Source organism: Nanorana parkeri, unplaced genomic scaffold, assembly GCF_000935625.1.
Source record: "Nanorana parkeri isolate BGI_ZX_2015 unplaced genomic scaffold, ASM93562v1 scaffold1736, whole genome shotgun sequence".
NCBI lineage: Eukaryota > Metazoa > Chordata > Amphibia > Anura > Dicroglossidae > Nanorana > Nanorana parkeri.
The window spans coordinates 207,571-222,021 of NW_017308004.1; the positions used below are offsets into that span (position 1 = coordinate 207,571).

At 42.0% G+C, this 14,451-nt stretch overlaps 2 protein-coding genes across 2 annotated transcripts in view; one reads left to right on the forward strand and one right to left on the reverse strand.

Moving 5' to 3' along the window:
- LOC108799478 (ventricular zone-expressed PH domain-containing protein homolog 1-like) overlaps positions 1 to 14,451 on the forward strand; it is a 116,481-nt gene that overhangs the window by 20,595 nt on the left and 81,435 nt on the right. The window lies entirely within an intron of this gene.
- PTX3 (pentraxin 3) overlaps positions 3 to 14,451 on the reverse strand; it is a 17,337-nt gene continuing 2,888 nt past the window's right edge. Inside the window, exon 3 of the mRNA XM_018571340.1 lies at positions 3 to 935. Within this exon, the coding sequence (XP_018426842.1) occupies positions 298 to 935 (638 nt within the window). The 3' untranslated portion in view covers positions 3 to 297. The remainder of the gene's footprint in view (positions 936 to 14,451) is intronic.

Below are 14,451 nucleotides of genomic sequence, written 5' to 3' on the forward strand. Positions count from 1 at the left end.
CAAATGAGAACACATGTGGAGTTGTTGCCTATAGTAACTGATTCACATGCTTGTTGTTTTGTTCATACATTTAAGGTAAATGCAATTGGTTGCTATTGGCAAAACCTACAATTGTCTTCTCATTTTCTTTACTGCATTTCTATTGAATCATCCTCAGTGTGTTAGAGACAGGAACTTTACCAGATGGGACTTTCATTACTATCAGTTCTTACTCTTATCTTCCTCTTTACATAAAAGTTTTCATTGGAATTCACCTTTAATTTATATCTTAGCATGTGTTTTTTTTAGCTAGCAGTGCTAATCAATATACTGAGCTCCCCCATGCGGTTGAATTTCTGTTGTGCCCCATCCAACAACATTCCCCCGCATTTTACAGCCAGATTCTCCTGTGGTGTTTAAAATGGCTTTGTCACTGAGGACAGCATCCCACAGGTTAAAGGCTGTGATCTTTCCAGAAAATGATAATGATTCATCAAAACCTCCTCCAACACAGCAGCCATTTTTCTCTTGACCAAGCTGTAATATGCCCCTGCCAGGGATGAGGTGACCCTGAGCCACTTCATAAGTGACCATTCTCTTTTCTCCATTGACCCATAATGTTGTTTCGCCATCTTCAGATTTCCATGTACCACACACATGTGACCACTCTCCTAGTACGAGTGTATTGTTTGCAGTTATCTTGTTCTCATCGCCACCCACAACCAGGACAGGGGAATCTCGGTTGAAATACAACTGGATTTCATAAGGGTTGCGTTTGGTGCCATAGGATATGACGATAGTTTTTTCCAAAGCTTCTGTCACTTTAGTCCACACACAAAACGTAAAGGCCCGGAGGGACATATCTGCTGGGTGCACGCTTGCGTAAATTTTTGGTGATCTCATTGGAAACAGTATTGCCGTGTCACAACCTGGAAAAAGAAGAGAACAAACAAATGCTATGATATTAGTACATGTATTGCGTTCTCAGAATCTCAGAAGTATAACTATTACTTCGGAACTGGCCACTGTTCGACTATCTGCTCAAACTGCCAAGAACAAATACATGCCTGGCAAATCAATGCTGTTTTCTCTCTCATTCTTGCTTGTATCTAGGAAAATTGTAGCTAAATACAACTGTTTTTTATGTAAGGATTTATTATTATGATATATGATACATTTACAGTGTGGCTAGAAATGTGGACATAGACATTTGTAACCAAAGCTTCTGTTTTACTTTGTGCAAGAGACAAGCATCAGCCCAATATCAAATCATATTTTATGTGCGGAAATGTAAAATGGTGAAATGTAACTGTATTTTCACAAACGAAATATAAACATGTGAGACGAACTCTTTTTTGAAAAAGGAACTACCATTTTTTGCACAGCGGCTGAATTATTTTTAGATAATAGCAGGTAGCGCGGATCATATAGATAAGTATATGTGAGATTAATCTCTACAGTCAACACATCCACCCAAGTGTTTAATGTTATACGTTTTTTTTAGGGATGCACCGATACCGGTATTTTGGTACCGAGTACCGATAATTTTTTTCGGTACTCGCCGATACCAATTACCGAGTAACGGAAGTCCCATTCAGGAAGCCAGGTGGCGTGTAATGACTCGCCACCTGGCTTCCCGATTAAGAAGAAAGCCTTCCCAGCCTTTACCCTCTCACCTTGGCATGTCCAGCCTGTCACCCCCGGGGCCTCTCCAACCGTCTTGCTGGCCAATTATGGAAGCCGGGCGCCGTGTAATGACGCGGCGCCCTGCTTTCTGATTGGCCGGGAGGCCGGCTCCATGCTCCCTCGTCATGAGATGACGAGGGAGTATGAAGCCGGCATCCCGGCCAATCAGAATCCCGGGCGCTGCATCATTACACGGCGCTCGGCTTCCTGATTGGCCAGTTTCCCGACCAATGGGGACCCGGGCAGTGCTTCATTGCACGCTGCCCGGCACAAGTGACGAGAGAGCATGGAGCTGCTTCCCGGCTAATCACGCTGCCCGGTTTCCTGATACAGGAAGTACTTGTGTTTGGCATCGGAGCATTTGGGCGAGTACGAGCTCGCCCAAATGGCGAGCTTGTACGAGTACGCTTGGGTGAGTACGAATACTCGGTATCGGCACTGATATCGATACTAGTATCGTTATCGGTGCACCCCTGTTTTTTTTTTTTTTTTTACATTCAACCAACCTTAGAAAGCAATGCGCATTAGCAAGAATTTAATTTTTTTTGCTGGCTCTACATTTTTCTCAGCAATTATTAAGTGTAATTTTTATCACCAAAGGCAAAACCAAAAGTCTCCCATGTAAACTAGTCACTTTCAGCTATTTTGTTGCCAAAATATGAATGTTAATTAACAACTCCAGGTAAAAATGTTTATTAACTCTTGCAGTGGGGCTACTGTATGGGTTAAGTGCTCAGTTTTGTCTAGGATAAAAAAAGTTACAATCACTGGATCCTCCGAGCCAACTGGCTGTTACAGCGCACCTTCCTGCCTTTTTCCTCCTCCACTGCAGCAATGATATGTCCCTCAGCGTCCTCATGCGCTTTACACTGTGTATAGAATGTGATGACTCAGGTACAATAGACTGCTACAGAGGATGAAGATGAGGCTCCGGGGACTGGTCTAGGAGAAAGCCCGCTTGGAGGATCAGGTGAGTATAAATTTTTTATTTTTGACCATAGGCAAAAGGCGCACTTAACCCGTGCAGTACAAGGAAAGCCCCGCTGAAAGGGTGAATTCATTTTTTACCTGGAGTTCTGCTTTGAATAATTTACCTAAAAATAGCTTTAAGTCCTGTCTGATCCTTATAACTGCAGGCACTGTGGAGTAATCCACCCTCAAATGTCACAACAGAGACTCTGAAATTAGTTTTAGTCATTCATAACAGCTAACAGCACCTGCTCTTTGTTTACATTCAAAACCTGACAGGATGCCAAGTCCCAGCTGCCTGAGAAAATCACAGGAGAAGAGTAATAATTTTAGTGTCTTTGTTGTGAATTTTGAATAATATACTGAGAGCTGCAGGTTGCTATATACTGAGAGCGCCACAGCCGGGACAGATCACGACAATGCTGTTGAGATCCACCCAGCTGCGGGAGTGACAGCGGGCTTTGCCTATCTAGAGGCAAAGCCAGCTGTGCCCGCCCCCTCCCCTGTCCGTTCCCTCATTCAGCGCTGGAAGATCGGAGCGGGGAATCCCTGTGGGGAGCGGTGACTGACAGTCACCGCTCTCTACAGGGAGATAATCGGAAAGTGAGTGAGGGACGGTATGTGTTCGCTAACTTCCCGATCTATAGAGCCGATATGTGACAGTTTCATTGCCACATGTCGGCTCGAACTATGAGGTTGAGTGAAAATCACTCACCTCATAGTTTTCCTTTTAACTGTGTTCCCTGGTCATATCCACTATAACCCTGATGCCATAGGTATTAACCTACAAATGCTTTGTAGTAATTATAGCCAGGGCAACATGCTGCACAGCCTGGCTACTAATATGTCACCACAGGAAGCAACAATTTTATATGGCATTTGCAGGTATTTATTACCATTATTAGTATTCATTACAGGTTTGTGGAAAGCTAAACGCAATTTGAATCTTTATGCTTTAGCTTTATGGCAGAAGATGGTCACTGAATACTGGCAATAGCAAAATTGCTTTGAGATAATTACTATCTTTTGTGGCATATGCATATTGCACTGTTGGGATTTGCAAATTACATAGACTTAGCCTTGTAAAAACAGTTTTTATACTGATAAACTTTGGGAGAATTTTAAGGCTCCAATCATAATCACTTACTAGTGATCCAACCAAGATAACAAAACTCTAGAAAAAAATTAAAAGCTTACAGAATAAAAGCTAGAGTGCAGGGGAGCATTAGTTTGTCATAATTAATAAAGTAGCACTCCATTAACGAAGCCTGCAGGGGGCCAACTCCAGGGAATGTGACTGACTCATTTCCTGAGCCTAGAGCCAGTGTGGCTTTAAATTATCCATGCTCTGTGTTGGAACAAAGGAAAGGCTCTACGTTTACTAACTTACATGACTTGTTCCATTTAATTGTTTGGATAAAACTTGCTACATCACTTTTTGGTCACTTTGTTAAAAAAAATATGAGAAACACCATCTGATATAGTATATTTCATTACCAGGCTTTTGCCTTGACTGTCTAGGGCTTGGTAAAATTAAAAACAGTTCTGAAAAAAGCCAATAACAGTGTGATTACAAACTCCCTTAAGAGCCTCACTGGCTCGTCTCCAGCCTTTGCGTGAAATCAAAACCAGTTGCAAAGGTTTCTTTGAAAGCCTCTCTTCAGTGCCTGAGTAACATATAGACACATCCTCTATGCTTGCAGGACACATATGTGTAGCACACTGTGTGTTTGCAACTGTAATTGTGTATGCATGTAGATTAAATCAGCATTCCCTGTCACGGAACCCTGTACAAGATGCAAAATCTCAAGGCATCCCAGTCCACAATGTAATGTATTTTATGGTAGGACCCTAATAGTAGCTAATGTGTACTTCTTACAGACATAACCTTACTCTGACAATGCCTTTATCGTCCTTTCTCTCTAGAAGGCTGGCATCCTCTTTATTTAGGCATCTTCCAAGGTCAGCATTTACTTTTTGGATGGCCCTAAATGCTCATGTGGCAACTTTACTGCTGTTACTCTCTCCAAGTATTTATATTAATGTACCACCAGGGTCGTCCCTATAATGATCTCATTGGGTGGGGGGGCGGCGCGCGCAGGTTGCTCTTAGCAACCTGTGATGCTCTGGCCAATGTCCTGCCTAGCTTACTGATGTCGTTGGTTGCCTGTACCACCAGCTTCCCCACCACCCCCCGGACCTGCACCACAACCACACACGCAAACCCCCCCCTTTCATCTCACATCAATAGTTTACTTCCAGAGTAATGTGGCAGCCCCCTTACATATTACAACTAGCTCATAAATTAATGAACATGGTGCACCACACAGATCAAACTGTTGCCTTGTGACTGTAACAAAAATACAGTATCATAATAGTCCCTGTGCATGATCACTGGGGGGACTAAGGAAATTATTTTCCTATCTGCAGCAGACTAATTAAAATATTATCTGAAAATGCTCCTCTCAAACCTAGGCACAGTCACTTGACTGAAGTTTAATGGCTACTTTCTAATGATAAGTCTTTTTGAGTAAAATATGCAGTACAATTGCCATATATTGCAGCATGTTAGGAATGGATTCATACAGACCTCTAAAGTTACTTATAGATTTGCTTTAAATACCAGCCTAAATCCAAAACTACTTACAGATAAGCACTGATGGGTTGAAGTAACTTCCAGCTTCTGATACCTCCCAGAGGCTCCAGTGCCAAAAGTTCCCTGCATTAGTGTGAATTTACTGTTTCTCTTACATGTTCACAATTAAGGTCTCACTCTGTTGTGACTAATTTCCATATTATTATGCAAATTCTAGGTTGAGGTTGAGCATTTGCTCATCTCCTATATAGGTCAATGGGGAAGTACGGGGGGTTGTACAGGGTGGGATACAGCTCAACCTTCTAAGCTCTGGTTGGAACATTTGGGGTTTCCATGGTACTTTGGAGGTAAAGGCCTGGAGACAGATTAACAGCAATAAATCTGCCATAGGTGCAGCCAGGACTGTCCACCTATGAGCCTAGTGGGTTGCATAGGTATGGATTAGAAGTGTCCAGGATCCACTTTCTAGTCAAACCTTAAATTTGAACTTCATAGAAAAAGTTAACCTTGTAGGGGGGACCGCCCTGCACTGAAAGGGGTAAATGCTCATTTTTGTCTAGGGTACCATTAAAAAGAGGCAATACTTCCCTTATCCCACACTAACCCAGCAGCCAACGCTCTCCTCTTTTCTCTTCACTCAGCATCCTCACTTACAATGAAGGACTGCTGATCCTGTATTGTATGTGATGACAGAGCGGCTAAGAGAAGCAGCTTCAGGGGTCCAGTCACATGTAGAGGAGGAAGCCTACAGGAGTGAGGGAAAAGGCAAGTAAATGGTACCCCAGACAAAAATTAGCATTTAACCCCTTGCAGTGAGGGGTGAGCCCCACTGCAAGCATATTTTTATACCAGTGTTTTAGTATTTCTTTTAACCATAAGGTCGTAGGGCAACCATCTACTTTTTTACACAGTGATCATGCCGTACCCTGGAGACACAACAGGAAGTGAGAAAAAAAATGTCATAAAAGTGAGGAGAAATCACCTCATAGACAGTTGTCACTGGAAAATGTGTTCCCATTGGAGGATTTCCCTAAAACTGTTGCAGTGAAAAATGAAGAAATCATTTATGACAATGACAAGAGGATAGATCTTCCAACTGCTAACATAGACAACTATAAAAGGGGTTCTAACATTTCTCCACATTATCTAAAACTTTGAAAAAAGTATTAGTTTTAGCTATACTTTAATCATTTTGGGGAGGCTAAGAGTTCCGGCATAGAGGTTAGATTGAAGCTGAACTCCAGCCACAGTTTTTTTTACAAATTAATAAGGTGAAAAAGGTATCTCTTGTGATGTCTGTGAAGGTTCTCATTCATCCAGGTCATGGTATATCTGTAAAAAATAAGTCAAGGCAACTGGACTTGCTCTATTTTTCTTGAAGACGTTTCACTGGACATCCAACCAGCTTTCTCAATTCAGAATTCTCAATTTGCCTTGACTTATTTTTTACAGATATATCTCTTGTGATTTATGTTAAATGTTTCACAGTTTCCTGTTTAAATTAGAGCTCATTGATTTACACCCACCGGATAATACAGGCAGCGCTGAACTTCCGGGCCTGCAGGGATGACATTAGCAGCTTTGATAGTGATGGGTTCCATTCGCGTACCTGTCCATTCACAACAAGCCTTGTATATTTTTCACAAAATAAAAAATAGCCAATAGCAGAATCTAGCCAGGAGATGAATGGGGCGGGGGCTACCATAGGTACCAGATAACTGGGAGTTTACTGTAGTACTAAAGCCTTTGTTTGCAGCAGCAATACAGCTGAACAGATACATTAGACAGAGTACAGTAAAGGATTTCCTTTTTAAAAATAGTAGAAACACTAACATTTTACTTACATGACAAGCTCATCCTCCACTTTCCTGTGTGTCTCTCCCCGCACACTTCCAGTTGCGGAGCTCGCACTAACTAAGTAAATAAATGTCACATAATTACTGTACTGGGGACTACGTGTCCCATCAGTCATATGAGGATGCTGCCTATTCTGACATCAGTGACTTGCAGTAAGGTCCATGCTAGGTGAGGCATTCCCCCAGCCCATCGATGCCCCGCCTCCAGCCCGCCAACACCCCATCAACGCTCCCAGCCTGCCGGCGCCTCGCCCCCCAACCTGATCCCAAGCTATGTGGAGAGGAGGGAGGGAGGAGACAGGAAGGGGCCTCCCTGTCCCTCACTTGCTCCTCACTGGTGAGGCATCGAGATCTATGTCCTCTGGGTTTTTTTTTCTTTTTTTTTGATTGGAGAGCTTGGACCAATGGTGCTTTACATAACCTAACCTAAAATAGCTTTCAAAAGCCGGATGCAGCACCGCCTGTAACTAACAGGCAGCGCTTCGTCCATGACAGGTTACACAGCGGGAAGGTTTTCCCTGCTGTGTAACCTGTTAGAAGCCGGTCTGAATGGAGAAAAAGCTGACAGCGTTTTATTCCTTATTACTAGGTGAGAATTTGCCTCACCTGCCTCCCCTGACCGGACGTCCCTGTCTGACACACACAAGGGGTAGCCCAAGAGGACAGCAAAGACCAGATGCACCTATGCTCCACCCCCTCTTTGGGAGCCACCGCCTATCACTTACTTTGTAGGAGATGCATGCCTTTTGTAAAGTGTGCATGTCAGTGCAGGCAGCGTCATCACCTATAGGACACTTCAAAGCCACTAAAGGGTGAAGAGTTTGGAGAAGGAAGGGGAAGTGAACAATCTAGGCCAAAATAGCTGATTTGGTAAAGATCTCTAATTCAGCTCACTTTCCATTTCAGCTATGTTGTCCTAGGTTGTCCACTTTTCCTCTCTTCACCATTTTGTGAATAACTCTGTATGTCTTTTAAAGACTGATTTTAAAGTGGTTCTTTCAATGAAACCTTTTATGTTACGTTTATCACAAATAGTCACTTCTCCTTATTACGCATTGCTTTTTGATAGTACAAAAGGTCATGAAAAGTGGTAAATGTCTCCCTAAGAAATGTAGGATACAATACTATACCACAGTAAGGCATCTTTTAAATGAAAAAACAGAAGTAGAAAAGTATTTTTTACACCAATATAATTTTAAAAAGCTCCTTATTTTGTTTGGGTATGCTGTATACCCTTAGGAGGTCTTAGAGCAAGATCTGCTTGATACATCTGAAGGTGGCTGGAACTAAATACAAAAGTGTGTGTGTTAGTTAATTGTGTTAGTTAGAACTAGAGGTGCACTGAAATGGAAATTTCAAAACTGAAACGAAACCGAAATAAAAAAGTCAGGCCGAAACCGAAAATGTTTTTTATTTTAACTTTTTCAAATTTTTCAAATATTTTTTTTTTTAAACTTTTAATTTTTTAAATATTTATTTGTATTTAGTGATTGATTTTTTATTAAATATTTTTATTTTTTACTTTACTTTTAGGGGCTTCGGGGAAATATTAGGGGTTTAAACAGACCCCTGATGTTTCCCTTTTAAAATAGAAAAAGAGATTGAGGACATAGAGTCCTCAATCTCTCTTTTTCTGCAGCCCCTGTTATAAATGAACAGGAATCCTCTGAGTGTTGCTGTTCATTTATAACATGAGAACAGAGTGTATTTACTATAACCACAATTATGAATGAAGAGGTGATGTAGATCACTTCCCATTCATTCATAATTGAGGCTACAGTCCCCATACTATGTCCTCCATTGTGTACCAACACTCAGCGATCACTGAGTGTTTACACTCGCTTCCTTCCTGACACGCTGTCACAGGAGGTTGAGCAAGAGGAGCTCAGCCTGCAGTGACAGCGCTGGCTGTCTCCGCCCACACATCGCTCTACCGATCTGTGATAGGAGGCTGAGTGGTGTGGGAGGAGAGATGCCGGCCGCTTACAGCGCTCTCCTCCTGCAGCGCTCGGTCGGCTGTCACAGTTTCTCTCCCCCCCTGCTGGGACACAGAGCAGCGCCCAGCGGGGAGGAAAGAATGGATGCACCGCTGTATCGGCCAGAAAATTGCACTTTCGGCATTCAGCCAAAAGTGCCATTTTCGGCCGATATGTTTCGGCGGCCGATATATCGGTGCATCTCTAGTTGGAACTTTTTTTTTTAGTATTGGATAGAATGGAGGAGTGTTAGACCCTTTGCCACTTTTTATTTCTGTTTGTGTCCTCAATGGGTAGAGTCACCCTCTCCTCTATTTTTCCTGGTCACCATATTCAACAAAACAGAAAACAAAAAAGAAAGTAATGGGAACTCCAAAATTTTAGAGGAAAAGAGGGGAAATCCTCCAATAAGAAGAAACAAATGGTAAGGGGCAGAGGGTAAGCCTTCCAATGGAGACAACTGTATGAGAGGGTAATTCCCCTCATTGTAGGGAGATTCCCTCTCACTTCCGATTGCGTGTCTCTTCCCCCAACAAGATCAAAATGGCAAAAATATCCTGAAAGGGTTTTTAACCCTTCTCTACTCTATTCAAAACTAAAAAAAAATGAAGTTTTTACTTTACATACACTAAAAAGAGCAGAAAATTATATGACTAAAAGACTAACTCCAAAAAGAAAAACTCCTCTTCCAGTGGGGCTACCCCCACACAGAAAGAGTTTACTGCTTGTTAATGTCAAGGGGATCTGTTTAAATGAATTGATCCCTGTTCCCACTGGCTTGAAGACCAGCGACCACAGCCTTTTCCTACATCTGCTCTGGTAGTCAGAGGCACATCGTCATGGTGTCTAATGCATGGTGCATTATAATGGGGGGGTCGCTGAGGGACAGTCTACAAGCTGGAGCGTAGGGGATAGGAGGAGAGTGCCGACTGCCAGTGGAGCAGGGATTAGGTAAGTAAAAGTCCTTTACACAGGTTCCTTAGACATTAACGAGCAGTTAACCCTTGCAGTACAAGGGTAGCCCCACTATTTTTTCCCCAGAGATAGACTTGAAAACCAGAAACCTACTGTGCAAAAAAAATGTCTAGGAAAAAATGTCATAGCTGACACTTAGGACTCTAAGTGGATCCTAGGTTCCAACTTAAACAATAAGCATCACAGGGATACATTAAATGCAATCCAGATGCTTCTGCACATTTGATGCCTAAGTCTTTTCAATATGATACATGCATTTTCATAAGGTTAATCTTCTAACTACATCACTAACAACATCACATTATTTTTGCTTATACATTTTTTACTCAAGGAAAACCAAAACACCAGAAAACATAATGGAAATAAGAATTATTGCAATGATAACATGTAGCCAATTATATAAATTCCTAGACAATTTACAGGAGAATTAGGCCAAAAGTATAAAGCAGATTTGGAGATGGCCTTATAATGGATTAATGCCAACTTGCCTTGGGATTTAAATAATTTGATCCATCAGATCCAATAATTTTCTTTGGGTATGTATGATACAACATGCAGACCACATGTTTATACAATGTCCCACTTAAAAACTTATTTTGTTCATCCATAGTGCTCTTGAGGCTACAATTTCTCCTTGACACTGAGAAGATTAGGGTTAAATTGGATGTTTTACATTTTGCAGACTTTAAAGAGTCTCAAGATGTAGAATGCTTAATCAAAGTGACATAAACCTATGTGTTTACCATGGTGACTGACAGCTAGAATAATTGCCAAATTACATGAATTATCCAGAATGTAGAGCTGTGTATATTGGCTGGAGACAAATGTCCCATGACTTCCTAAACGCAAACCTAATAAACATGCTTTTAAATAAGAAACAGTCCTTTCTTTGTAGAGCCTAAGATTTCAAACAGCAACATTGTGTCCAAAGTCAACCATACTCAGTATGTGAAAATATGATTTAATGTAAACCTGTCACAGTAATGGCCAGTCCATACTGAACATTGGATCATTACTTTGAATTGCTTAGGTATGTGATCAGTTTACTTTAAAGGGAGTCTGAAATCTGAAGTACTTTAGATATATACAGTGGTATCTCGGTTCACGAACGCCTCAGTTCAGGAACAATTCGTTTCGCGACCACCAGGATTTTCATCAAAATTGTGCCTCCGTTCGTGAACTCTGCCTCGCGTTACGAACACGCCCACGCCCATCTTCCCCGCTCTGACACAAGGTCGTGTCTTCCTGTACTCGAGATTGTGGTCGCAGACAGGGCTGTGGACACTTACTGTGAAGCTTTTTTGTGTGCTTTGTAGCACAGTAGTGTACAGTATTACTGTATTCAATCCAGCATGGCTCCCAAGAAAGTGCAGAGCAAGCATGGTGGGAAAAAGAAAGCGCAGAGCATTAATGAAGGTGACAAGAATGTGCAGAGCATTAATGAAGGTGACAAGAATGTGCACAGCAAGAACGGTGGTAAAAAGAAACTTGCGGTGACATTTTTTTTTTTCTTCATATGGTTCAGAACGGATTAACCTGATTTACATTGAACCCAATGGGAAAATGTGATTCGGTTCACAACCAAAAATCGGTTCGCAAACTCATTCGTATGGGTCAGAACGGATTAATCTGATTTACATTGAACCCTATGGGAAAATGTGATTCGGTTCACAACCAATTCGGTTCGCGACCAGAATCGTGGAACCAATTAAGTTTGTGAACTGAGGTACCACTGTACAGGAATATGATAAACTTAATGAACACAATCTTTCCAATGTGCAAATTTGTACATTAGTAATATAAATGGAGGCAGCCTTATCTGCCCATTGCTTTGTACCTGATAGATTCCTAAACTTTCTATGGGTTATTTCATCTGATCTCAGCAATCTTTCGGTGGGACCACTGACCACTTAGACTGAGAGCAGTTAGAAGGAAAATCTACAAACCTTTATATAAAAACAGTAATCAGAATATGGGCCAACCAGCAAAAAATTGCTTCAGGTGAATGACTGAATTAAGTTCATCAATGGCTCTAAATGTGTATATGCTGAAAGCCTCCAGAGGATAGGTGCTTACACCAACATCCAAGTGGGCACCACACAGACTCAATCCATTCTAAACCCCAGCCCATCCTCTAGTATTGTTAGATGCTTAGTTATATGGGGGTAAACATCCAAAATAGATGTGCACACAATATTGATGCTTTAGGTATGTGCCTAATTTGCCAACATGATCAATACAGTCTTGTTTTAGGAGAATGTGTACATTCTGCTGTTACATTAATTCTACTTTTTAGCAGAAATTAGTTTCAGAATAGCCCTGACGCAGCTAATATTTAGTGTTGCAGCTGGTTAAAAGAGAACCTGTCAGAAAAAGCTGCTGTCACAGCTGAGGCTTCCATCTAGTGTTGGAGACTGTCACTGGCTGGCTGCCAAAAGTGCTGCTGGCATGGGGGCAAATACCTAACCATACGTAATGCTGCTTATGTTTACTCCTGTTTGCAACTAGCAATGCTTCTGGGAGTCAGTGGCAGCCTAATGCATTTAATGGAGCCTTGGCTGTAACTTTCATCCTGACAGCTTCTTTTCATTATATATTGGGTAGCTTTTGGACTGTCTTTAATATGTTTCTGTAGGTATTACAGCTGACTAAGAATAATAAAGGTTGTATGTTCATTAGTTAAAACCAATGGCTATATTACTCAAAATAAAACTCAAGTTAAATATAACACATATTTTCGACCAGTATTAATTTAAAAACCATATTTAAGAAATGTTCAAATATAATCACCTTCAAGAAATATCTCATTTGACTTCCTGTAGTCCCCTTTACATGAGAAATTAGCAAACAGCCCTATGAGACATTTTAAGCACTATAACATTGCACTGTGTTGTCATCCTAACGTGTTTCAGGCACTATGAGGTATTTCAAACATCAGAAAACTAAAGAGCAGTAGACTGGAGGGTGTCATGCTCCAGGCTTTATAGTGCAGCAGGAGCATGAGAAACACTGTTAAAATATTTCAATAGGAAAAACAGTTCACATATATGGTTTTCAATTCTATATGTAGCTATATGGCTGCAGAGTAGCCTGAACCAAGGTTGTACACAAGGGTCATGATCATAGGATGCCTTAACTACACCATAACATTTGCCAAATACCAGAGCTGCCATATTGTTACTCCTAGCTTGGCATTGCTCCAACGGCTTACATTAGGTGCAGATAAAACATTAGTTTGTCCATTTGTCCAACCAAACCAGCCCTTGTAATACCAGTAATGTGTATTACCTGTGTGTTGTATGACACATCCTAGATGCCTTTCTGGGTCAGAAGGCAAGGATTAAGGCCAGCTGTACTGAAGACTTGAGTTGTCTCCAGCTGGACCTCAGCTCTAATTCACAAAGCTGATCATTAGGTGATGTCACTGAGGATACAGTGCTCTTTCAGCAGCAGAGGCACAGAACACATTAAAAACGGAATTACACATGCTAGCAGATGTGTGTGTGTGTGTGTGTGTATATGTATGTATACACATACATATACATATATATAGATATATACAGGGCTCAAAATTTCAAGTCCTGAGCTACTAGCCAGGCCTTAAGAGTTATTAGCCACCAGTTGCCCCGCCTAACTCTTACCCTGCCCTGGCCTTAACTCTGCCCCTAAACACACCCTCTTAAGTAATGTTATGATAATTCTTATCTTATGATAGTTTCTGCTTGTAAACGGCAGATTCGGGATTCCTGCTGCAGGAAAACGCAAGTTCCTGACACAGGAATCTCTAATCACACCTGAAACATACTGTAGGTGTGAATGGGGCCTAATATACACATACACTAAAGGTGCCCATACATCTGCCGATTATCGTACGATAGTTGTGGGTGATCCCACGATCGTACGATAATGGGCAATGTGCGACCGCTTCTACTGTAAGGTCGCACGTCTTTCGTCTTCCGAGCACGCTGGAAAACCTGCCGAAAATCGTACGTTTTTTGGCATGTTGGTGGCGTGGTCAGAAGACGAATGCCGCACAGGCCGGTGTGCGCAAGCGCGCACTGCCCGCTCAGCACTGCAATCATCGGAAGCCCTCCCCTCAGCAGGGAGGGCTTGCGATGATCGCATGTACGATCTACCTGTCCAAGATGGGCAGATCGTACGAAATTTTAAAGACCTTACAACCATCGCACAATGAAGGTTGTGCGATGGTTGTAAGGTGTATGGGCAGCTTAAAACACAATAATACACTTCTCAACGTTACACCCCCCCCATCACCCCCAGCTAACCAGGGATCGATCCTCCTCACATACATCCTTTCGGCTGGAGCTCAGAACTATCAGAGCCGGAGCTGACAGGAGCTGCTCTGCGACACAGATGCAGACCGTGGAGCTGCTCCCGCAAGTCAGGTACGCGG